The 26093-nt window shown below is 48.2% G+C and overlaps 1 protein-coding gene across 1 annotated transcript in view; it reads left to right on the plus strand.

Moving 5' to 3' along the window:
• LOC311245233 (DENN domain-containing protein 5B-like) overlaps positions 1-26093 on the plus strand; it is a gene marked incomplete at its 5' end in the record, with an annotated part of 106933 nt that overhangs the window by 4971 nt on the left and 75869 nt on the right. Inside the window, 4 exons of the mRNA XM_084335064.1 lie at positions 7375-7484; positions 18922-19639; positions 20260-20447; positions 24085-24591. Of these exons, the coding sequence (XP_084191190.1) occupies positions 7375-7484; positions 18922-19639; positions 20260-20447; positions 24085-24591 (1523 nt within the window). The remainder of the gene's footprint in view (positions 1-7374; positions 7485-18921; positions 19640-20259; positions 20448-24084; positions 24592-26093) is intronic.

Consider the following 26093-nt stretch of genomic DNA (forward strand, 5'->3'; position numbering starts at 1 on the left):
CAGGTCTGTTGACATCACCGCTGACCACAGAGGCAGCCGGATGGTCATGTCTCTTAGCGTCAAACCAACTGTTGGGAGAAGGCTTGAATTGTGATGGAGGTTCCCGCTACTGTCGGTCGTATTGATGTTGACGTTGTTGGCTTTCTCTCTGGCAATAATGCAGTGATTTTGGGTTATTATAGCACTGTGTGAGGTAGATTAAAGGGCAATACCACCCGTTTTAAGAATTTACATATTTATAGGCGGCTGGGTGGTGCAGCAGACTAAGCGCTCGTCACCAACGCGTGAGACACTGGTATCGAATCCGGCTGTCAGCGTTGCCTCCGGCTTGGCCGGCTGTCATACTGGCTCAATTGGCAGAGTCAGCGGGAGGGAAGCCGGTGGGTGGTAATCTGGTCGTTGTAAACAGCGACTCCTACAGGTTGGTCAGGGCGCCTGCACAGGGAGGAAGGGAGATGGTGAGGGTAGTGTGAGCCTCCCACACGTTACACCTCAACAATGAGAGTCCCCGCTGGCAGGTGAAAAGAAGTGGCTGGCTGACTCTGCATGTATCGGAGGGGACATGCGATAGTATCTATCAACCCTCCCTAGACCGACCAGTGGGGGGCACATGAGAGCAACGACCAGGAAGGGGAGGGGGGAATTGGCACGACTAAATTGGGATGGGAGAAAAACACAGAAAAAAAGGTGATTTTTTTTTTAATTTGTATATGTTCGTTCTGCCCCAGGACAGTTCAGCAGTATTTATGAATATAAGATTATTTGTTGGTCCCTTGGGGTAATTCGGGCATCATAGCAGCGTGGGGTAATCAAAAGGTTCCCGGTTCGATTCCAGCTCCTCCCGGGCAGCGTGTTGAAGTGTCTTTGAGCAAGACACTTAACCCCTAACCGCTCCAGATGAGCAGGTTGGCACCTTGCATGGTCGCCTCCACCGTCGGTGAGTGAATGGGTGAGTTGTTAAAAGCTGCTAGGCTTCCATTTACCATTTACCATGGGGGAGGGGAGGTACAGGTATGGGCAGGGTAATGGTAGAAAGCAATCAAATTAGGATCTGAATATGAGAATAAATAAATGCTAAACAATATAATTAACTCTGAATATAATGTGCACCACTCTCTCCTGAAGCTAGACATCAAAGAGAGAGGGAGAACCCTCCAATCTCCATGGACTATTGTATTTATATTCTAGCACTGCTGCCAGGATTAATCCCTCATTTGGGCGTAAGGGCTCACACAAACATTTTATGGCCTCATTAAGTCTAAGGTGTGTGTGTGTGTATATGTGCACAGGATGAATGCAAGCAAGCGTATGGATATATATTCAATTTTTATTCTAAAACGCAATGCAAATTAAATAATATATTGTCTGTGACAATATAGAAAATATTATCCTTCCCCTGGAGTTGAATGTTCATTCAAACTAAGCGTTGTCTTTAAGTGGTATTTTATTGTTAAGTATGTGTTTAAATAGCTTTATATTCCAACACCTATCACTGATAGAGTGTTTGGTCAGTAACATGGGTCTCCCAGTCCCTCCGCTCTGTGGTAAACACAAAATAGATTGTCTGGTATCCCTTCTCACTTTATCCAATCGGGACAGAGAACCCTAGATATTTTAACTTATTTCAAGAAATCTTACCAAGCCAGATTTGCTTAATGCACTAAGAGATTATTTCACTAATTTCAATGTAATGGAACTATAGCATTCACTATAATGTACGATGCACTTTATGTGACAAATAAACCCAAAGGGACTTGGTTGGACTTGGACTTGAACTCAAGGACACATTTGCTTAAAACTAGTTTTTATTTCTTTTGTCAGACCATTTTTGCAGTGTGGAGTTCTCTCTCCTGATTGGATAAAGTGGGAACGGGATTCCAGAAAATGTGTTTTCTCCTTACCGCAGAGCAGAGAGAGTCAGGGAGATCCATGTTACTGACCAGACAAATCTATCTATCTAGGGACGGTTGTCGGAATGTAGAGGTAGAGCTATTATTTTAACAAACTCAAAAACACCACTTACAGCACCTTTAACACCAGGGATCTGGTTCTCTGTGTAACTCCTAATGGTGAACACTGAACAGAAGCTCCAGAGTGCAGAGTGATCTCTGTGTAACTCCTCGTGGTGAACACTGAACAGAAGCTCCAGAGTGCAGAGTGATCTCTGTGTAACTCCTCATGGTGAACACTGAACAGAAGCTCCAGAGTGCAGAGTGATCTCTGTGTAACTCCTCATGGTGAACACTGAACAGAAGCTCCACACTGCAGAGTGATCTCTGTGTAACTCCTCATGGTGAACACTGAACAGAAGCTCCAGAGTGCAGAGTGATCTCTGTGTAACTCCTCATGGTGAACACTGAACAGAAGCTCCACACTGCAGAGTGATCTGAATGAATGAATGAATGAAAACTTTATTTAACAGATTGCAGAATGGGTACAATACAGTACGGCTCAATACATACAATTGTTAAGGGGATGCAGACCTGAGAAAGACGTTTGTCTTGTTTCCATCAGGGTCCCCCATTTTCAATTCATATAGCCCAAGCTCTGTGTAACTCCTCATGGTGAACACTGAACAGAAGCTCCACACTGCAGAGTGATCTCTGTGTAACTCCTCATGGTGAACACTGAACAGAAGCGCCACACTGCAGAGTGATCTCTGTGTAACTCCTCATGGTGAACACTGAACAGAAGCTCCAGAGTGCAGAGTGATCTCTGTGTAACTCCTCATGGTGAACACTGAACAGAAGCTCCAGAGTGCAGAGTGATCTCTGTGTAACTCCTCATGGTGAACACTGAACAGAAGCTGCAGAGTGATCTCTGTGTAACTCCTCATGGTGAACACTGAACAGAAGCTCCAGAGTGCAGAGTGATCTCTGTGTAACTCCTCGTGGTGAACACTGAACAGAAGCTCCAGAGTGCAGAGTGATCTCTGTGTAACTCCTCATGGTGAACACTGAACAGAAGCTCCAGAGTGCAGAGTGATCTCTGTGTAACTCCTCGTGGTGAACACTGAACAGAAGCTCCACACTGCAGAGTGATCTCTGTGTAACTCCTCATGGTGAACACTGAACAGAAGCTCCAGAGTGCAGAGTGATCTCTGTGTAACTCCTCATGGTGAACACTGAACAGAAGCCCCAGAGTGCAGAGTGATCTCTGTGTAACTCCTCATGGTGAACACTGAACAGAAGCTCCAGAGTGCAGAGTGATCTCTGTGTAACTCCTCATGGTGAACACTGAACAGAAGCTCCACACTGCAGAGTGATCTCTGTGTAACTCCTCATGGTGAACACTGAACAGAAGCCCCAGAGTGCAGAGTGATCTCTGTGTAACTCCTCATGGTGAACACTGAACAGAAGCTCCAGAGTGCAGAGTGATCTCTGTGTAACTCCTCATGGTGAACACTGAACAGAAGCTCCAGAGTGCAGAGTGATCTCTGTGTAACTCCTCATGGTGAACACTGAACAGAAACTCCAGAGTGCAGAGTGATCTCTGTGTAACTCCTCATGGTGAACACTGAACAGAAGCCCCAGAGTGCAGAGTGATCTCTGTGTAACTCCTCATGGTGAACACTGAACAGAAGCTCCACACTGCAGAGTGATCTCTGTGTAACTCCTCATGGTGAACACCGAACAGAAGCCCCAGAGTGCAGAGTGATCTCTGTGTAACTCCTCATGGTGAACACTGAACAGAAGCTCCACACTGCAGAGTGATCTCTGTGTAACTCCTCATGGTGAACACTGAACAGAAGCTCCAGAATGCAGAGTGATCTCTGTGTAACTCCTCATGGTGAACACTGAACAGAAGCTCCAGAGTGCAGAGTGATCTCTGTGTAACTCCTCATGGTGAACACTGAACAGAAGCTCCAGAGTGCAGAGTGATCTCTGTGTAACTCCTCATGGTGAACACTGAACAGAAGCTCCAGAGTGCAGAGTGATCTCTGTGTAACTCCTCATGGTGAACACTGAACAGAAGCTCCAGAGTGCAGAGTGATCTCTGTGTAACTCCTCATGGTGAACACTGAACAGAAGCTCCAGAGTGCAGAGTGATCTCTGTGTAACTCCTCATGGTGAACACTGAACAGAAGCCCCACACTGCAGAGTGATCTCTGTGTAACTCCTCATGGTGAACACTGAACAGAAGCTCCACACTGCAGAGTGATCTCTGTGTAACTCCTCGTGGTGAACACTGAACAGAAGCTCCAGAGTGCAGAGTGATCTCTGTGTAACTCCTCATGGTGAACACTGAACAGAAGCCCCAGAGTGCAGAGTGATCTCTGTGTAACTCCTCATGGTGAACACTGAACAGAAGCTCCAGAGTGCAGAGTGATCTCTGTGTAACTCCTCATGGTGAACACTGAACAGAAGCTCCAGAGTGCAGAGTGATCTCTGTGTAACTCCTCATGGTGAACACTGAACAGAAGCTCCAGAGTGCAGAGTGATCTCTGTGTAACTCCTCATGGTGAACACTGAACAGAAGCTCCAGAGTGCAGAGTGATCTCTGTGTAACTCCTCATGGTGAACACTGAACAGAAACTGCAGAGTGATTGAGAACAGGGGGTGCTAAGTGCTTTGCCGGCTCCTCTAGTCTGTCTCTATGGTAATGACTGGAGTTACATAACTCTTGGCAGGACTTCCCCCTCTCTGCTGCAGGACGACTCCCGCTGTCTCACCCATGCATGTCCCACCTCTGTCTTGCTGACAGCACAAAGACATTTAGCTGGTGTCGAGGCCAAGGATGTGTCCCCTCTGTTCTGTCCTCTCCTTTATGACTTCTGTCCTCTCCTTTATGACTTCTGTCCCTGCAGCGCTGTTTCCTCCTCTCCTTTATGACTGTTCTGTCCTCTCCTTTATGACTTCTGTCCCTGCAGCGCTGTTTCCTCCTCTCCTTTATGACTGTTCTGTCCTCCTTTATGACTGTTCTGTCCTCTCCTTTATGACTGTTCTGGCCTCTCCTTTATGACTGTTCTGTCCTCTCCTTTATGACTGTTCTGTCCTCCTTTATGACTGTTCTGCCCTCTCCTTTATGACTGTTCTGTCCTCTCCGTTATGACTGTTCTGTCCTCTCCTTTATGACTTCTGTCCTCTCCTTTATGACTTCTGTCCCTGCAGCGCTGTTTCCTCCTCTCCTTTATGACTGTTCTGTCCTCTCCTTTATGACTGTTCTGTCCTCTCATTTATGACTGTTCTGCCCTCTCCTTTATGACTGTTCTGTCCTCTCCTTTATGACTGTTCTGTCCTCTCCTTTATGACTGTTCTGTCCTCTCCTTTATGACTGTTCTGTCCTCTCCTTTATGACTGTTCTGTCCTCTCCTTTATGACTGTTCTGTCCTCTCCTTTATGACTGTTCTGCCCTCTCCTTCATGACTGTTCTGTCCTCTCCTTTATGACTGTTCTGTCCTCTCCTTTATGACTGTTCTGTCCTCTCCTTCATGACTGTTCTGCCCTCTCCTTTATGACTGTTCTGTCCTCTCCTTTATGACTGTTCTGTCCTCTCCTTTATGACTGTTCTGTCCTCTCCTTTATGACTGTTCTGTTCTCTCCTTTATGACTGTTCTGTCCTCTCCTTCATGACTGCTCTGCCCTCTCCTTTATGACTGTTCTGTCCTCTCCTTTATGACTGTTCTGCCCTCTCCTTTATGACTGTTCTGTCCTCTCCTTTATGACTGTTCTGTCCTCTCCTTTATGACTGTTCTGCCCTCTCCTTTATGACTTGTTCTTTTTTTTTGAACAAATGTTTTTTATTTTCCCTTTAACATAAAACTAGACACACAATACATTAACAGTAGAAATCCACAATAAATCACAGGACTATGACCGACATAATAATAACAATAATGACTGTCCAGTACTTAAATCAAAATAAATGTAGATTAAAAGATATACACATAATAAATACAATACAACACATGTGCTCTCGCTTGCTCTTCCTCACTCTTTCCTTCTCCTTCCCTTCCCCCCCACCCCCACCTCAGGACCCCCTCTTGGACTATCCATCCATTTATGACTGTTCTGTCCTCTCCTTCATGACTGTTCTGTCCTCTCCTTTATGACTTATGTCCTCTCCTTTATGACTTATGTCCTCTCCTTTATGACTTATGTCCCTGCAGCACTGTTCTGTCCTCTCCATAATGACTTTTCGGTCCTCTCCTTTATGACTTATGTCCTCTCCTTTATGACTGTTCTGTCCTCTCCTTTATGACTGTTCTGTCCTCTCCTTTATGACTGTTCTGTCCTCTCCTTTATGACTGCTGTCTCTGCAGTGCTGAAGGTAATCTCTGTCATTCCACATGTGTATGTCTGGGTCATAAATAATGACCTTCTTCTCTCAGGAGAGGGCTTTGAGTCATAATGACCTTCTTCTTCTCTCAGGAGAGGGCTTTGAGTCATAATGACCTTCTTCAGAAGAGGACTACTGCTTGACCTTACTCCTAGAACCCACCTCACCCCTGCCCACTTTGACAACCTAGGATGGCTTAGAGTAGACGACAGAGTACAGCAACTTGCAAATGGGCCTGGTCTACAAGATACACTACACGACCAAGGTACCCATGTACATGTCAAAATACTTCCCAAAGGTCAGTGAATACCACGATCACAACACCAGAGGGAGCTCCACAAATCATGTTAAACCCAGATTCGGCTCAAATAAGGGACTAAACACGTTTCGCAATTATGCCACATCAATGTGGAACGCCCTACCCAAAGCTGTAAAGGAATGTGGATCACTACCCACTTTCAAAACCTCTCAAGGGACACCTACGGGAGACTGCAATTCAACACTGGCCCCTGTAAATATCCTAACCCAACCCCCTCCAATGTACAGTCATTTACCTAGTATGGTTTTGTCAATAGTCCAATGTACAATTTTGTTTGTTTTGTACAGTGTCCCCCCCCCCCACCTCAATGTACAGTTTTGCTTGTTTATACAGTGTGCCCCCCCCCCCCCCAACCACCTCCAATGTAAATTACCCAGTATGGTTGTCAATATCCCAACGTACCCAACCCCCCCCACCCAACCTCCTCCAATGTACAGTTTCCACGTCAAATGTATATACTCCCTTTTCTTGACTCCTTCTGTATCACAAACAGTACTGTATTTGCAAATCTGGTATGTCATAAATGTATAGATGTAGCAGTACTGACTATCTGTATGTCATGTATGTCATATATGTCCTGATGAATTGAAAATGGGGGACCCTGATGTAAACAAGACGAAAGTCTTTCTCTGGTCTGCATCCCCTTAACAATTGTGTGTATTGAGCTGTACTGTATTGTACCCATTCTGCAATCTGTTAATAAAGTTTTCAATCAATCAATCAATTCTTCTCTCAGGAGAGGGCTTTGAGTCATAATGACCTTCTTCTTCTCTCAGGAGAGGGCTTTGAGCAGAGTCCCATCCGGAGGTCCTTCAAGTCGAGGGTTCTGGTCCACTATCCTGAAAGCACAGAGAGAAGTCCCTTCAATAAAGATGCCATCAACATGGTAAGATACTGGAATTGGAAGGACCTTCTTTCAACTCTGTCATTTGTCTCTCGTGATTGTTCAGTAACTTTTTTTTTTCTTTTTAGAAAAGTTGAAAGCTTAGTCAGATAGTCCTAACAAACAGTGTTCATTATTAAGAGTCAGGTTCTCAAGTTCACCAGCCGTTAGTTCTCCAGCAATTGGCAGCAGTCCGTATCTGAATGCTTTAGCCTTCACAGAATGCAGTTGTGTTTTTATAGAAAACACAGAGCATTTCATGTCTCTCTTGTGTGTGTGTGCCAGACAGGATGATGAAGGCATCTCAAAATAGTTTTCAGTTTAATTTAGTTTGGAGTCATTAAAACCTTTCTGGACTTGTTTTCTTCAGAGTCTGAACTTGTTGTTGTTGTCCCTACAGACACTGAACAGACGGGTTTTCATCCCTGGGCCCTGTTCCCCGTACCTGGCTAACTGAGTTAGCCGGATAATTTCCAGCATAGCTTGACTTAAGCCAGACCTTTCTGTTCCCCGAAGTCGGATTTTCTAAATCACCATGGTAACAGATCAGAAAGTTTGAACCTGGTCCGGAGCAGGGTTAAGTTCAGTTAGCTGGATAACCTGCATGGCCACGCCCTCGCAAAGAAATGCCAGCTCGCTTCCTGAAATATTTCTCACAGTCTAGATCCCATTATACCATTCTGAATTATGTTTTTGTGCTTCGTTTTCCTAGAGGGGGCTTTTGAAATGTATAATAATAGAACTAAATGCTGATAATAAATCATATTCAGCCTATAGATTTACTTTGTCCTAAATAAAATAATGCACGTCATATACGGCGCTCGGAGTCGCGATACACGCTGCATGTGGTTATTTTAATAACTGAGCATTGCAAATGTGAATCCCGCGGGGATATTTTTAATGAATGAAACCTATCGGCCGTTTGGCTCTGATTAGTTTCATATATTCTCCGCTGTAGATTTGCTTAACGGAGCGCCCGGATTGTGTTTCATTCAAGCATAAAATTGAAGTGTCTATGCATGGATTGTGGTCTTTGTGGATTATGAATTACGAGGAATCTGAGGATTGTTGAATTGTATCATCACTCACACGTTATTGTGATATTGTAACTGGGATTAAAATGTCTGAGAATGAGATGCGCTGTTTGACGGATTTGAGCAATTGAATGAGCCGTTGACGTCACATTAATGCATTTGAGAACAAAGAGATAAAACTTCATTCAAAAGAAAAATATTCGAAACACGGGTCTCTTGTTTTTTTTTTTTTTTTTTTTTAATCTTTTTCCCCCTCCATTTTCCTCCGATTTTCTCCCATCCCAATGTTAGTCGTATGCCAATTCCCAGTCCCTTCCTGGTCGCTGCGCACTTACCCCCCACAGTCAGATCATCTTGGAGAGTGGAGGCTACCACGTGCTTCCTCCGACACACGTCCAGCCAATCACCGCTTCTTTTCACCTGGCAGCGCGGATTCTCATCGAGAGGGCGTAGCGTGTGGGAGGATCACACTATCCCCCTCAAGTCCTATCCGCGCTTAGCAGGCGCCCCGACCGAACTGTAGGAGTCGCTGTTTACAACGACCCGGACCCACCCCGCCAGCTTCTCCCACCCTCTAATACAGCCAATTGTATTAGTGCAGACGGCCAGCCAAGCTGGTGACAACCCCGGAGCTGTGAGCTGGATTCGAACAGGCGAATCCAGCTCACAGCTCCGGGGTTGGTGACGAACGCAATCTCCGCTCGGCCACCTAACCGCCCTGTACGGGTCTCTTGTATTGATGGATACACAATGGATATATCCCGTCTGGCACAGTGGTGCAACGGCTAGTGCTCACTCCTGTCAAGCGGACGACCCTAGTTCGAAACCCCGTGTTTCCAATATAATTTTTTTGGAATATAATATTAAGACCATACGCAAAAGTAGCCTAGTTTTAAGTTGAAATATTATAAATCTACATGCATTGAGGATGTCATTCTTTATATAGCTCTCAAAGTGCACCAAATTGAAGCATTTACATTGTAAAAAGAAGAAAATAAATTAGAAAAGACGGGGATTCGAACGCGGGTCGTCCGCGTGAGAGACATAAGGACCATCCATCACACCATGGTGCCAGACAAAAAACATCCACCATACATCCATCAATGGATAAGAGAGCCGTATCCTAATTCTGAAAGAGTTGAACTAATTATTTTCGCTAGCAAGATCTCATTTGATTATTCAAGCCATAAACCTACTGCCAGCAGGCACGTTTAAAGAAATATAATCTGATTGATTGGGGTAATGAGGGACTTAAAATTAGCCTATAGATTATGCATTTAACTTGTCGGCGAGGCTATTGAGCCGTACTGCATTGTACCCATTCTGCAATCTGTTAATAAAGTTTTAAATCAATCAATCAATCAATGCCATTAGGAAATCAGGATTTCTGCTATCGACACCTGCTGTCTTTTCAACTGAAGCGGCCGCGTGCAATTATCCTGAGTCTCAAGTCTGGTTCGAATGAACGAGACTGAATCAGCGTTCGAGGAACAGGAAAATCCCGGATTCAAACATCGGGTTAATTGAATCTGGATAATGGGACTCTTGATCGACTTAGTTGAACCAGGTACGGGGAATAGGGCCCTGGTCTCACTATAATATAACCTTGATGATGATCTTCATTTATAAACAACCCGTCTAACTGAAATTATGATTATTTGTCCCACGTTATGGACATCACCAGTTATTGGCCATTGTGTGTGTGGAGGATATTTGTAACTGAGGGGTACAATTCCCTGACTGTATTACTAGATATGATACTTACTACCACTACCTTTGTACTTAATATTCGGCCACCCAGTACACGGCATAAATATATTATCATGAACACTCTCACGTAGATGAAACGGATCCAACACAAATGTACGAATTAGAAACAGGTCTTTATTGCCTACACAGCGATGGTGTGTAGACTAAACACTTAATCACTTAATTACATTTATGAATTGAAATAGTATGCACTTTTATGGCAAGGAGTATTCGTCGGTATATCAATAGATAATGTCCAATCTCTGAAGGCGCAGGTGGTAAATATACAACCTGGAATAGTTAAGGAATAACAGCAATGATACTTTAATGATTATAGGCTGGATACACTAGAGGGGGTTAATCCGGTCGATTGTAAGCCGACAGGAGTAGGAGGGGGGGGGGGGGTAGAATCCAGCTGCCTCGTCCGGCCAAGGGTATCCCAGGAGAACCCACTGTAGTGCCGTTCAATGCGCCGGCGATCCTTGGACCACAGATGAAAGCAGGTGGACTCTTTGTGGGCCGGCTCTCTCCGGTCCACGGGGGAGAGATGTGGAGAGACCTCGTCTTGCAGAGCGTCTCCTCACCTTGTGTCCTCTCCAGGGGGGGGGTTCCAACACACGGTAGTGTCGGGTCTTTATCCATAGAATAATCAAAGTATCCAAAGCATAATCCGTGCCTGGGAAGGCGGGCTGTCGTCGGTAGAATAATCCGGTATACAGGTCCACTCGCTCGTCGGCTCTGGGGCTCCTCGGGTGCAGCTTCACATAGGGTCAACCACCCTGGGTAAGCAGCCAGTTCTCTGCCCGAAACGATGGGGTACTGACTACGGTAGTATTCTCACCGCACAAAGCACTATATATTAACAGACTATTATTAGCTTAATAGACTACGTCCAACTCGACGATATAGTGCCAAATATGACTATTCAAATATTAATATACACGATGTCTCAATACCGATGGTAGGCGAACTTGGCCTTACTCCCACACGTGGCATCGCGGGGAGGCTTTACGTCTGTGACTCTATTGGAGGGTAAGAAACTGGACTGAAAAGAAAGTCCTACTTTAGTAGCGCAGTATATATACGCACTATGAACAAATAGTCCCATTAGTGGTGCGGTAGCCAAATTCCTACGCGGAACTAGGACTTGTTCGTACATGTCGAGCGGTACGTTTGAACTGGGTCTGAGGGGTATGGCAGCCTGGCACCAAGGTCTCGACCAATAGTAGAATGGAGACTATTATGGGATGTTCAGTAGGCTAGAATGGATATTCAATGCATATTGTACAAGGAATATACAAGGGATATCAGGGAATATTAGAGAATATACAAATACAATTAAATATATATAAATAAATATATATTCGGTTTAATCTGGCCCTTCACAACAGCCACCCCCTGAATAGGTCCCAGACCTAATCAGTTAAACGGAGACAGATTAATCGCGTTGTCTATTTACACATAAGGGTTTGCTGTAGGGGTCAGTCAACTTCACAAAGTCATAGGGTTGTAGGGTCATGGTCATCATCGATTGTGTCTGGGAGTCGAGGCAGTTCTATGAGCCTTGCCACGGGACGGGTGTAAGTGCGACCCTGGACGAGCACTTCAGCTGCTCGGACCTTGCCGTCGGCACCGGTGATCACTTTGCTTACGCGGCCGGCCGGCCACATAGCTCTGGGCAGTGATTGATCAATAATCATGACGACTGTTCCTTCTGTCAAATTGTCTCTCTCCTTTACCCACTTCTGGCGGGTCTGTAGAGACGGTAGGTAGTGCAGTAGGAAACTGTTCCAAAACTTGTCGGCTAATACTTGGCTGTACCTCCACATTCGTCGGCCGTTCGCTTCTTCAGGCCGGTACATTGTCTGGGGTAATGTGGGATCTAGCCGCCCCATCAGGAGTGTGTTGGGGGTAACTGGGTCGATATCCGCCACATCACTGGAGACATATCCGAGGGGCTTCGAGTTAAGTACTCCCTCAATCTCCGTGAGGACTCTTTCTGCTCCTGCGTGATGTACATCCTCATCGTATTTCTTTATAATCAGCTCTGTGACCTTGTGTCGGCTGTTCAGTACGATCGGGTATTTAATGTCATCCGGTAGATTGGGGGCTCTGCGTAGGCGACCACCCACTCTGATGAGGGTGTGAGCGTCGCTCTCGGGGGCCAGGTGAATTAATCTGCTGTCGGATGGGACGGGCTTTCCTCCCTGTAGACAGGCCAATTCATCGGGGAACGAGTCTCTCTGGGCTCGCTGCAGTAGAAGCAATTCTGCTTCCTCGTAGTTAGCCGCTGACATATCAGCGGGGGACTTGCACTCCGGGTGGTACCGCAGGAATGTTCTTTGTTGTGCACTCTCTATGGACGTGCAATCGTTTATGTTAGGGTCGGTGGAGGCTACGGTGCTCAATCCACAGAACACAGACTTCTTAATTTCCACCTCCTCTGGACTTGCTGCCCTCGGGATAGGCATGGGCCACTGTCCTTCCGGGAGTCTTAGGAATGCGGGGCCGTCACTGTAGACATTGCGACGGGTGAGGTCATCCAGGGGCATCCCCCGGGTGATGACGTCAGCTGGGTTCTGTTTTGTATCAACGTAGCGCCACTCTGTTTCTCCGGTTAACTCTTCGGTTAAGTCTTGAATCTCGGTGACTCTGACTCCCACGAAGACTTTGTACTTGCATGAGTCCGATTTGATCCAGGCGAGTACCGTCGTGGAATCTGACCACAGGATTGTTCTAGACACCGGTATGGTGAGCTCACGTTGGATGAGCGTGGCTAGGTGCGCTCCGGCTAGGGCTGCGCAGAGCTCTAGACGTGGGATAGATTGTTGCTTGCGTGGGGCTATTCTCGAGCGGGCGAGGACAAATGCTGTGTAGATCTCTCCCCCTTGGTCTTGGGCCCGCAAGTAGGCTACTGATCCGTATGCGACCTCTGAGGCGTCACTGAAGACGTGTAAGTCCATTTTACATGTCTCTGGCCTCACCGTGGGTGGGAAGTAGCTTCGGCGCATATTAACGCCTGGGAGTGGGAGTGAGTGGAGCTCCATCTCCCACTCTCTCCAGGTGGATGCAAGGTGTGCGGGAATGGGGTCGTCCCAGCCCTGGTCCTTGTCCCACAATGCTCGTACAATCATTTTTGCCCTGGTGGTGTACGGTAGAATACATCCTAGCGGGTCATATTGTCGGGCGAGTGTTGTGTACACACTCCGTCTGGTGGTCGGCGCCGCCGCCGGCCTTCCCTGCTCCGTAGTCAGGGGCTTGTGTCTGTAGTGAAGCGAATCTGTTTTGAATCGCCACACCAATCCCAGGGTCATCTCCTGGGCTTCTCCCGGGATTGTAGCCATCCAGGTCTCGCTGCTGGCTGCCTTGTCCTCGGAGGAGAGGCTGCGCAGTACTTGCGGATCGCTGCTGGCCCACTGCCTGAGATCAAAGCCGCCTTTGATCAATGAGGCGCGGAGTTTAATCAGGAGAGCCTCGGCTTCTTCCTGGGTTGAAAGGCTTTGTAGACAGTTGTCTACGTAGAAGCTGTTCTTTACGCTGTGTCGGACCTCTTCGTCCGCTGCTGGGTCCTCTGCTACATGTTTCTGTAGTGCAAATGTCGCACAGCAGGGGCTGCACGTCGTTCCGAAGGGGAGGACTTCCCATTGGTAGATGGCTGGGTGCTCATCTCCTGGCTTCTCTCTCCATAGGAACCGTAACAGGGGCTTGTCCGCCTCTACTAATCTCACCTGCAGGAACATTCCTTTAATGTCCCCGCTGATGGCCACCTTTTCCTGGCGGAAGCGGAGTAGAACGCCGAGTAGGGAGGGGCCGAGTGTGGGACCGGGCAGTAACTCTTTATTCAGATTTTGGGATCCGATCTGGTAGCTGCAGTTAAATACTATGCGGTCTTTACCGTTGTGATGGACCTTGTGGTGGGGCACGTACCACGATTCAGTGGTCTGGTCAGCCTCTTTAATGTCCATCTTTGTGACGTGTCCCGCTGTGATGAGCTTCTCAATCTCAGCGCGGTATACACTCTCTTGGGCGGGGTTCTTGGCTAAGCGCCGCTCCGTGTTCAGCAGGTACCGTTCTATGGCGTCTGTCTTGGCGTGGAAAGTAGGCATTCCTTCTCGCCGCAGGAGTGGCGTGGCGTATCTCAACACGCCGTTGACCGGGACTCTCTTGGTCCCTGTCTCGAGGAGGTGAATGGCGTAAATGTCATCTTTAGAGCGAATGTCTTTCTTTCCATTCTTAAAGGGCATTTGTTCCAAGCTCCATAGCCGCTCTACGTGTTGCAGGAGTGCGGTTTCTCCCTCTGTGACTCGGGAGTGGAGACATCTAGTGGCTGTACTTCGGTTGAGAGATTTGGCGAGCGGGCCTTGGAGAGTCCATCCCAAACGGGTCTCGACTGCTGCAGGACAGCCTCGGGGTCCGGTATGAACCCGGTCTATCGGGACAATGAGGTCTGCATGGTCGGAGCCTATCAACAGGGTCGGCATAGCATTGTCTATGAGCGGGATCGGTAACTTGCGCAGATGTGCATATTTCTCCATCAGCTTGGCGACGGGGTATGTGTACCGCGACAGTCCTATTTCTTGGCTGGTGAAAGCGTCTGCAATCTGGTACCGTCGCTCAGGCTGGCCGCTTGCTGCGATAGAGAATGAGACATTCTCGCCCTTTATCGTCTTCAAATCTCGTCTTATTGTCCGAATTGTCATTTGGGTTTCGCTTCCCCGCAGCCCTAGCTGGGCCGCAGCGGAGGCGAGCAGCAGGGTCTTCTCTGACCCGTCATCGAGGACGGCGTAAGTGTCCAGGACTTTATTCTGGTAGCTTAGTGTCACACGCACTACTTTTAGGAGTACTCGGGCTCCACTGCTGCTGGCGGGATCGATGTACATGACGCTCGCTTTGCGGCTGGATGGTGCAGGTGAAGGGCGCCGTCTGTTACTGTCGTGGAGTATGTCCAGATGGGCTCCATCGCACTTGGTGCACCTTTTCTTTAAGCGGCATTCGGCTGCCATGTGTGAGCGCGCACAGCGAAAACAGCGCTTGTTGGACTTTATCCATTGACCTGCTTCCTCCGCGTTCAGCTTGGGGAAGGAGTCACATTGCGCTAGCCAGTGTTCTTTCTCACAGTAGGGGCACACTATCTTCCACTTCTCCGTTCTGGAGGGGGTACTGTGGCTCCTGCTGCTCGGTACTGACTCCGATTGGTGCATCACAGTCACCGATCTTCTTCCATCATTTAGTCGTCTGGTTCCTTCTCTGGAGCCAGGGGTGCTCCGTCCGAATGTATCTAGCCGTAGGCTGCTGACTTCTCTCGCCAGGAAGTCTGCTAGATCGAGGAGGTTCGGTTCGGGGCCATTCGGGTCTCTGTGGTCCCTCTGCCGCCTAAAGCGCTCCTGACGAGCGGGCGGCAGCTTCTCCAGGATCCTTTCCACATTTGAGTTGGCGTAAAGTTCATACTTCCCCTTCTCTCTTTGCGCTCCCAACATCCCTACCAGGGACTGCACTCTGATGGACGGGTCGTCCAGTGCTCGATTGTCTATTGCTGGGGGTAAGCGGTCGATGTGTCGGATCTCCTGGATCACGTAATCCCATATGCGCCCATACCTCTGGTCCAATGCTACCAGCGCTGCTGTGTATGGGGTGGTGGAAGTCGCGTAGGCGAGCGCTATATTATGTGCGCGGGGCACCTTTAAGTGCTGCAGTAGGATGGCGTATTTGTGGCGTTCATCCAATACATCCACCAACATGGTCTCCAGACACATGCGGAGTTCTGTATACTGGGCCCGGTTCTCTTGGGTGAAGTCGGGTACCATAGGCGTGCCAATGTATGACGCGGACTGTGGATACATCGGCAAGCGTTGGGGGAGAGGCCTCCTAGGCGAGTCTCCTCCCGCTTCTTGGTATGGGCTGGTACCGGCAGTGTACCATGGCCCGCTTGTCCAGGTGCTGTTCCTCGGTGCGGGTCGTGCGTCGTGCTCACCCGTGTATAGAGTCGGGGGTCTGTAGCGCAGCTCCGCGGGAGTATAGCCTGGGCTGTACCGGACCTCCTGGTCCGGTAGAGTACTGTGCTGTCTTCGGGCGTGGTTCTCCTCCTCTTCCTCTTCGTCTTCAGTTAGGTCATCCAGTGCTTGTAGTCTCTGGTTTAGCCTCTCCACAGGATATGCTGCTCCTTCCCGGTTGCTAGGTCTCGCTTGGACCGGTGGGGGGAGGTGGTCTGTGGGGGGTATAGACCTCGTCTGTTGGTCAAGTTCAGGGTTGTTTACTCGGCTAGGGGATGCCGCCCTGGAGGTGTGTCTAGACGAGTTCCTGGAGCCTCTGGCGGAGGGAGAGGGTGTTGTCCGTCTGATCAGCTGTTCTATTAGTTGCGCTTGCTGTCTGTCGCGCTCTGCGTCCCATAGAGCACCAGCAGCTGCTCGCTGGCTGTCTGCTCGGTCTCGGGCCACATTCTCTTCCATCTGAATGCGTCTTATTTCCAGGCGTATGTGCTCTTCTTCGCTCCGTTGCTGTATCTGCAATCGATCGCGTTCACCCTGGAGTCTATCGCGTTCAGTAGAGGCTTTCAGGCTGACGAGGAATGCCTGCTGTAGGGTCCTCTCTGCCTCGCTGGGAGAAGGCGGTTGTATAGGGGAGCCTTCCCTCGGGGTACTTCTTGCGGAGCCTTGGAGCTCTATCTCCACGGTGCTCTCCCCGTCTTCTTCCGTGCCGAGTTCTCTCTCGGTAGCGTTGTATTCCTCCCGGGACTCATCGGGGACTACTTCTTCAGTACTGGCGGGGTGTGAAGTCATGTCTGGTTCCCACTGGTCCCCACCGTGAACTTGGTCAGTTACATTAGAGCCCGTAGGGGCCTCTATGGTCGGGGTAGTCTGGGCGTTGGGGTTAGACATACTTTTACTTTCTAGTTTTACCGCGTTTACTGTTAGTAGAAGACTAGGTTGTTGACTGACAGCGTAAGCCTCTAAGTACTGAGGGAGCCGTCGTTCGCGCTGCGGGCGTTGGTTAGGAGGATCGTTTCGTGGAGTGTTCATCATAGGCCATTTCAATATTAATAACACTATATTAATATTACACTAATTACCATCCGGCTCGAAGGACCAATTGTAACTGAGGGGTACAATTCCCTGACTGTATTACTAGATATGATACTTACTACCACTACCTTTGTACTTAATATTCGGCCACCCAGTACACGGCATAAATATATTATCATGAACACTCTCACGTAGATGAAACGGATCCAACACAAATGTACGAATTAGAAACAGGTCTTTATTGCCTACACAGCGATGGTGTGTAGACTAAACACTTAATCACTTAATTACATTTATGAATTGAAATAGTATGCACTTTTATGGCAAGGAGTATTCGTCGGTATATCAATAGATAATGTCCAATCTCTGAAGGCGCAGGTGGTAAATATACAACCTGGAATAGTTAAGGAATAACAGCAATGATACTTTAATGATTATAGGCTGGATACACTAGAGGGGGTTAATCCGGTCGATTGTAAGCCGACAGGAGTAGGAGGGGGGGGGGGGGGTAGAATCCAGCTGCCTCGTCCGGCCAAGGGTATCCCAGGAGAACCCACTGTAGTGCCGTTCAATGCGCCGGCGATCCTTGGACCACAGATGAAAGCAGGTGGACTCTTTGTGGGCCGGCTCTCTCCGGTCCACGGGGGAGAGATGTGGAGAGACCTCGTCTTGCAGAGCGTCTCCTCACCTTGTGTCCTCTCCAGGGGGGGGGTTCCAACACACGGTAGTGTCGGGGGTCTTTATCCATAGAATAATCAAAGTATCCAAAGCATAATCCGTGCCTGGGAAGGCGGGCTGTCGTCGGTAGAATAATCCGGTATACAGGTCCACTCGCTCGTCGGCTCTGGGGCTCCTCGGGTGCAGCTTCACATAGGGTCAACCACCCTGGGTAAGCAGCCAGTTCTCTGCCCGAAACGATGGGGTACTGACTACGGTAGTATTCTCACCGCACGAAGCACTATATATTAACAGACTATTATTAGCTTAATAGACTACGTCCAACTCGACGATATAGTGCCAAATATGACTATTCAAATATTAATATACACGATGTCTCAATACCGATGGTAGGCGAACTTGGCCTTACTCCCACACGTGGCATCGCGGGGAGGCTTTACGTCTGTGACTCTATTGGAGGGTAAGAAACTGGACTGAAAAGAAAGTCCTACTTTAGTAGCGCAGTATATATACGCACTATGAACAAATAGTCCCATTAGTGGTGCGGTAGCCAAATTCCTACGCGGAACTAGGACTTGTTCGTACATGTCGAGCGGTACGTTTGAACTGGGTCTGAGGGGTATGGCAGCCTGGCACCAAGGTCTCGACCAATAGTAGAATGGAGACTATTATGGGATGTTCAGTAGGCTAGAATGGATATTCAATGCATATTGTACAAGGAATATACAAGGGATATCAGGGAATATTAGAGAATATACAAATACAATTAAATATATATATATAAATAAATATATATTCGGTTTAATCTGGCCCTTCACAACAATATTGTTTGAGTAATCTGTCTCTTATCATTGTCTCCTTTTTCCTCTCCTCTACACCTTCATTCTCTCTTTATCCGCATCCCTATCACCACACACACACACCTCTCCCCCCACACATACACACACCTCTCCCCCACAGCTCTGCATGCCGAGGGGTCTTGCGTTCCGCACGCAGGCTGACAGCCTGGAGCCTCAGTTCCACTCCTTCACTGTGGCCACGGACGACGGCGCGCGCTCCTACGGCTTCGTCCACACCTTCTACGAGGAGGTGACGAGTGCCCCGATCACCACCGCCATGCAGACGCTTTACCAAATGCACCACGTGGAACATCACTCCTCCTCGTCCTCCTCGTCCTCCCCCTCTTCCTCCTCCTCCTCCGCCTCCTCCCCCTCCACCTCCAGCATGGACTCTCTTGTGAGCAGCCTGGACGAGACGGACGGCGAGTCCGCGGCCGGCGGGTCCACCTGCCTCGGCTGCGTGGGTTCCTTCGACGCGTCCCAGGACACCCTGTACGTGTCCAAAGCCCTCTGCCTCCTCACGCCCCTCCCCTTCCTGCAGGCGTCCCGCCAGTTCCTGTCGCAGCTGCACCAGGCCGTGGCGTCGCACACGGCCCCACCCCTCCCCCTGGAGAGCTACATCCACAACATCCTGTACGAGGTGCCCCTGCCTCCGCCCGGCAGGTCCCTGAGGTTCCACGGGGTCCAGGGGCCGATCGTGTGCCAGCGTCCCGGCCCCGGGGAGCTCCCCCTGGGGGACTATCCTCTGGGAGAGGCCTTCTCTCTCCTGGGCGTGGACAACATGGTTCAGCTCCTCACCTGTGTGCTGTTGGAGATGCAGGTCCTGCTGTACTCTCAAGGTAACCACAGCCCTACTCAGGGGGCTACAGTGGCTTGGGAGGTCGTCTGGTAATCCGGTTTGATTCCCGGGCAGCGTGTTGAAGTGTCCTTGAGCAAGACACTTAACCCCCTAACTGCTCCCGATGAGCAGGTCGGCACCTTGCATGGTTGCCTCTCCCGTCTGTGTAAATAAAAATGGTAAATGGTGCATTTATATAGCACTTTTATCCAAAGCGCTTTACAATTTGTTTTTTTTACAATTTACCTGTTCACTCACACATTCACACACAGATGGCGGAGGCAACCATGCAAGGTGCCAACCTGCCCATCGGGAGTAATTGAGGGTTAAGTGGGGGTTAAGTGTCTTGCTCAAGGACACATCGACATGCTGCCCGGGAGGACTCTACCTCCTGAGCCACTGTCGCCCTGTGTCGTCACTGTGTCACTGTGTGAATGTGTGAGTGAATGGGTAAAATGTGTGGAACGCATTGTAAAGCGCTTTGGATAAAAGCTGCTATATAAATGCACCTTTTACCATTTGATGGGAATCATACCTGATCGCTTGTGAGTTTGGTTCCTGCTTTACACTTTTGACCAGATTTACAGTCACTTATGTGTCGTTCCTCCCTCGTCTCTCCAGACTACCAATGGCTGATGACCGTGGCTGAGGGCATTTCCACCCTGCTGTTCCCCTTCCAGTGGCAGCACATCTACCTGCCCATCTTGCCCGCACCCTTGCATCACCTCCTGGACGCTCCTGTGCCGTTCTTCATGGGGATCCAGCGGCGGGGCGGGGCCCAGCGCTCCTCCCTCAACCTGCCTCACGAGGTACAACGCTATATTAGCCGGTTTTATATACGGTGTACCATACGAGTATTCATGGTATGTGTTTTATATACGGTGTACCATACGAGTATTCATGGTATGTGTTTTATATACGGTGTACCATACGAGTATTCATGGTATGTGTTTTATATACGGTGTACCATACGAGTATTCATGGTATGTGTTTTATATACGGTGTACCATACGAGTATTCATGGTATGTGTTTTATATACGGTGTACCATACGAGTATTCATGGTATGTGTTTTATATACGGTGTACCATACGAGTATTCATGGTATGTGTTTTATATACGGTGTACCATACGAGTATTCATGGTATGTGTTTTATATACGGTGTACCATAAGAGTGTTGATGGTATGTATTTTATATATGGTGTACCATACGAGTATTCATGGTATGTATTTTATATACGGTGTACCATACACATTTACTAGTTACGCTGCCAGCCAGTATGACTTACTACCATAGTATAATTATATCTGTATCACTGTAATACTACAACTCATACATACATCTGATTAGCACTACACTCACTACTAATTTATCTATTTTGTACCCAGTTTAATCACCTGCACATTGTATAATAATTTTTTTTTTTCTTTTTTTAACTTTGACCAGTCAGCTGGTTCTTTTTAGCGTTTATCGCTTTTTCGTCGCATTCATACTTGGTCAAGTTCGACCGACAGAAGCAGGCTGAAAGGGTTCAGATGGGGGGAAAGACACTCTGGGAAAGGCACGGCTGCCGTCCGGGATTCGAACGCACTCAGCCCCAGATCCGCGCGAGCGCGGTTGTCCACGGCGCTGAAATAGCACTCGCGGTACGTGGTGAGCTACTGGAGCTCCCCTGTATAATCATTTTTACATATCTGTAGATACTATATCTATATCTGTACATATCCCTTACCTACTCTTACTAGTTATGCTGCTGGCCAGTATGACTTACTACCATAGTGTCTTTATACCTGTATCACTGTACATAATACTGCAACTCTGTACATACATTAGCACTATTACTCAGTAGTTCTAATTTATATATATTATACCCAGTTTAATCACCTCCTGTAGCCTACATTGTATATTGCTATTGCACTTTACTGTTACATTTGCACTCTGGTTGGATGCCAAACTTATTTTCGTTGTACTGTACTTGTGCTGTATGACGACAATACATTTTAATCTAATCTCATTTGAATTCGTACCACGACGGACATTCTAATAACACGTTCTGAGATGGGTATTGAAAAAGTGCACAGTCATCTTCCCTGCAGTCCTCCTAGGCCCCGTGCTCATCGCCTCTGTATTTGGTTTGCATACTGATGTCCCCGGCTCGCGGCTGGACCAACTTGGAACCACGGCCACGCTGGAACATCAGGCCGCTCTGCATAAAGCGTCTCGCTGGAGCGTCTTTGAAGCGGCGCTGCTCCAGAACGCAGCGGGTACAGAGAGCGCTGTGGGTGGTGGGAGGGGAGGCACACAGAACGCAGTGGGTACAGAGAGCGCTGTGGGTGGTGGGAGGGGAGGCACACAGAACGCAGTGGGTACAGAGCGCTGTGGGTGGTGGGAGGGGAGGCACACGGAACGCAGTGGGTACAGAGAGCGCTGTGGGTGGTGGGAGGGGAGGCACTGAGCATCAGATCTCTAGAAGAAGAAAAAAAAAACATGGACAAAAGGAATAATTAATGCGAATGAAGGATCGCAGCATATTTTTCCTGGATTCATTTTAAGAGGATACAGTACATGGGTGTTAAACTGCAGTAGTGAGCCGGGCAGAGCACAGATCCCACAGCATGGTACCATGTATAGATGTTGTGGTGGAAGCGAATATGCTCGTTGTTAGATCTTCATGGTTGATACAATCCAATACAAATTCAGGTTCCCAATTCTGGTGAGCTTGCTTCTTGAGCTTTCTGGAAAAGGGATTGTAGGGAGGTTGTGAATAACAAAGGGTGGTTTTGGGTCGAGGAGGTGAGAAAGACGAGGGATGACGAAGATGAGGGGTGAGGTCAAACAAAGGGTAGGGTGTGAGGGGAGAGGAAGGGAAAGATGAGGGGGGGGGGGTGTGGGGTGTGAACAGGGATCTTAGGTGTGGAGGAAAACCTCTACAATATTTGCTCATCAAATCAAATTTATTTGTACAGCCCTGAAATCTCAAGGAATTTCCCCCGTGGGCTTTACAGGTCAAGAAGAAGAAACACCATAGACCCAGAACAAAAACCACCATCAAATCCACATTGAATCCACTTATAGAGCATTTAGTTGTCCTTTCTGTTTTCGCCTTTTTCTATTTCAAATGCGTTGCATATTCCAGTAGCGTGCATTTCTATCAAATAGCCTGTAGCTATCGCCTGCCACACTGGCTGCTAAATGTACCGTGGTTGGTATGAGGTTTATGCCACGGCAGGTCCTGCAGTCGTGTGGCTTGAAGCATGGACGCCGAAGTGTGGGAAATAAAGAGTTCTCCTTGTTTTTATGAGTCTGTGGTACCCATCTGTGCCAGATTGCAGATTTATATCCTCGGTTTACGGTGCCTCTCTCAGGCGCTAGATCACAGATGTATATCTGCGGATGCCTCCGGCAGAGTCGTTCTGTTGACTCATGGGTCGAATGTATTACGCTATGAAATGCCCTTGCTTTTATATTCATAGATGGATAGATAGATGGGTGGGGAGAGAGGGCCACTGTACATCTCAGGGCTCTCCAGGGGTTATGGATTGATCGTCAGAGGTCACTACTGAAGGTTGTGTTGTTGTTGCTGACTGGGCTGTTCCCCCCTCCGCGCCTGCTTAGAAATGCAGATTTATTATCGGCACATACTACATCCTCCTTACGGTTGACAGGTCGCTGTCCCTTCCTCCGCACTTTCACCAATGAAGTTGTTTACAAATACAAAAGTCTTACCCCTGCAGTTTTGCCCTCTACCCGCTTTCCAGCATCTCTCCCCTGTGTAAGTGATGAGAATAATAGTTTTCTAATCCTTTATATGCTAATATGTTGGGAGTCTCTGAGAGCTTACCGTGGTTAAATGCCAAGGAGCTATTAAAGCCATGTAAATCTCCCTCTCTGATCTTAATTGGATCTTTCCACACTTGGCCCTAATGCTATACTCACTTTGTCTACATGAGATGAATAAGAGCGAAGAGTCTCTACACACCGCGAGTTGTTGGAACACATCTTGATTAATCCGAGCCAATTTAAAATTTGGTTCTAGTGGTGCATCTGGGTAGCGTAGAGGACTAAGCACTCGCCTACCACCGCAGCTGTTCAGCAGGAAGGGGATCTGGGGGAAATGGCGTGAACGTCCGGACACGTTACGTTCTCCCAGTGAAACTCCTTTCTGTCGGGTGAAAAGAAGCGGCTGGCGACTCCACATGTATTGGAGGAGGCATGTGATAGTCTACAGTACACCCTCCCCAGGCCGACAGTAGGGCAGCATGTGGTAGTCTTCACCCTCCCCAGACCGACAAAGGAGGCAAGTGGTAGTCTACACCCTCCCCAGACCGACAGTAGGGCAATGCGCGCAACGACCAGGAAGGGAATTGGCATAACGATTAAATTGGGGGATGGGAGACAAATGATAGAAAGGCAACGTTTTCGTCTGACGTCTCTGTCATCTCCAGGCCAATCTGTGTTTCGTGGACATCGACAACCACCGGGTCGAGGCGCCCGAGGACCTCCCCTCGTTCCCCGACCAGACGGAGATCGTCCAGGAGCTGAGCGAGGTGCTGCTGCGGTTCGGTCTCCCTCCGCAGGGCGGTGCCACCACCACCCAGCACACCGCCACCGCGCCCGCTGGCCTCAGCAGCCTGGTCCTGGAGGACCTGATGGAGGACAGGCGGAACGGGAACCTGGGCGGGGAGGAGCTGGCCGTGCTGGAGAGACTGCAGGCGCTGGCGCGGAGGTGTGGCGGGGGAAAGGCCCTGGCAGACGGGGGGAAGGCGCTGGGGAGGGCATTCGAGGAGGAGGAGGAGCAGCTGAGGTCGGCAAAGTTGAACGTGCAGCTGAGGGAGGTGTTCGCGGGTCGCTTCGCGTCGATCTTCGGCAGATACGAGGAGTTTGTTGTCCATAACGCTCCAGACCTAGACTTCTGGCTGACGAACAGAGAGGGAGCCTGCAGCTTTGACAAGGTACTCTCAGATACATTATACAATGGCATGCAAATTTCTTGATTCTGATTGGCTGAAACGGTGAAGTTGCCAGTGTTATTTAGTATAACACACTCCACGTGACCCCATTTTTTTTAAACTACTGATTTATTGAAATATATATTTTTTGCAGTAATACACTTTGGTTGCCTTGGGTTAAATTAATGATATACCATAGATTGCCAGCGCTATTTGTCTATGGAGAAAGTCCCCTTCTTTGCAGGGCTATAACTTTTTAAATTCTATTGCTACATTGCCATTATTAGGGCCCATTCAAAGTCCTATATGTATTGTTCATTGTGTAGCAACGTTAAACTTTTTCATTCACATATTCATAGTAAAGTATGGTCTAATGTATAAGTATGTTTTCATCTCTTTCTGCAACTTTCTCCAGAACGTGATATATAGCCCCAAATGCATTATATTGATGATGAAATACAGTTTGATGGCAATCAGCGCGATATAAAAAATTCCAACTAGACGTACTTCTAGAAGTTACTACACGTCATCTGATGTTGACCGGATGGGCGAGGGGGCGTTTATAATTCCGTGGGCAGCGTTATACCAATCATCTAATGTGGGTCAAATGTTGATAAAAGCAGTTAGTATCGAAGATGGTAACGTTACACGCTGAAACTCACCCCAGTCTCCGCGCGCCGTTGGGCGATCATCGTCGAGTAGAAATTTTATCATTATGGGATATATTATTACCCGGTCCATCTCCAGCTTGTATAATGGTATATACGTCCAAATCATGTTGTTTATCGAGTTATTGGCAATCGATCGCTATGTAGAGTGACGAGCTAGAGTGCCGGAACCTATCCCGAGTGGCCGGAAGCAATAGGGCCGACCAGCAAAACCTCTACTGCGCTTCCTGTTAAGCAGTTGCGCCGATCGGCCACCAGATGGCGCTCCTGAACCGCCAGAGAGCTCAGTGGGTCCTGCTGGTGAATCTCAGGCCAGCGGAGGGGGAATATGAATCCGATTCCAGATTTTTGAAATATTGATATAAGGACGCTGTACAGCGTCCCCCGGCAACTTTAGCATGGCCAGCAATGACGCTGTAAAGCGTTTTTAGGCAGTCAAAGTGTTAAAAACATGAAATAAACACAAAAAAGTGCAACAAAAGTGCAACTAGGGCTAAAAACCCAATGAAATAAAATAATAATAATAAATAATTATGCTTCTTAGCACACTTCTTAGCTTAACATAACAGACCTACAGTAAGTTTGGGGGAACTAATGGGATAACTGGGGTTGCAACAAAAGTGCAACTAGGTCCAAAAACACAATGAAATAAAATAATAATAAATAATATCTCCTTCTTAGATCGCTTTCACATATAGTTTTGGTGGACTCTGTGCGGTTCTGGTGGTGAAGTTGCAACATTGTTGCATTCTTCATTTGGTTCGCCTGCGTTCACATAGAAATCTGTCAGGCGCACCGAACCTTCTGAACAATGTCACACGGTCGAAAAGGGCGCTC

The sequence above is a fragment of the Notolepis coatsorum genome, assembly GCF_963971535.1.
Source record: "Notolepis coatsorum genome assembly, chromosome: 18".
In the NCBI taxonomy this organism is placed as follows: Eukaryota; Metazoa; Chordata; class Actinopteri; order Aulopiformes; family Paralepididae; genus Notolepis; species Notolepis coatsorum.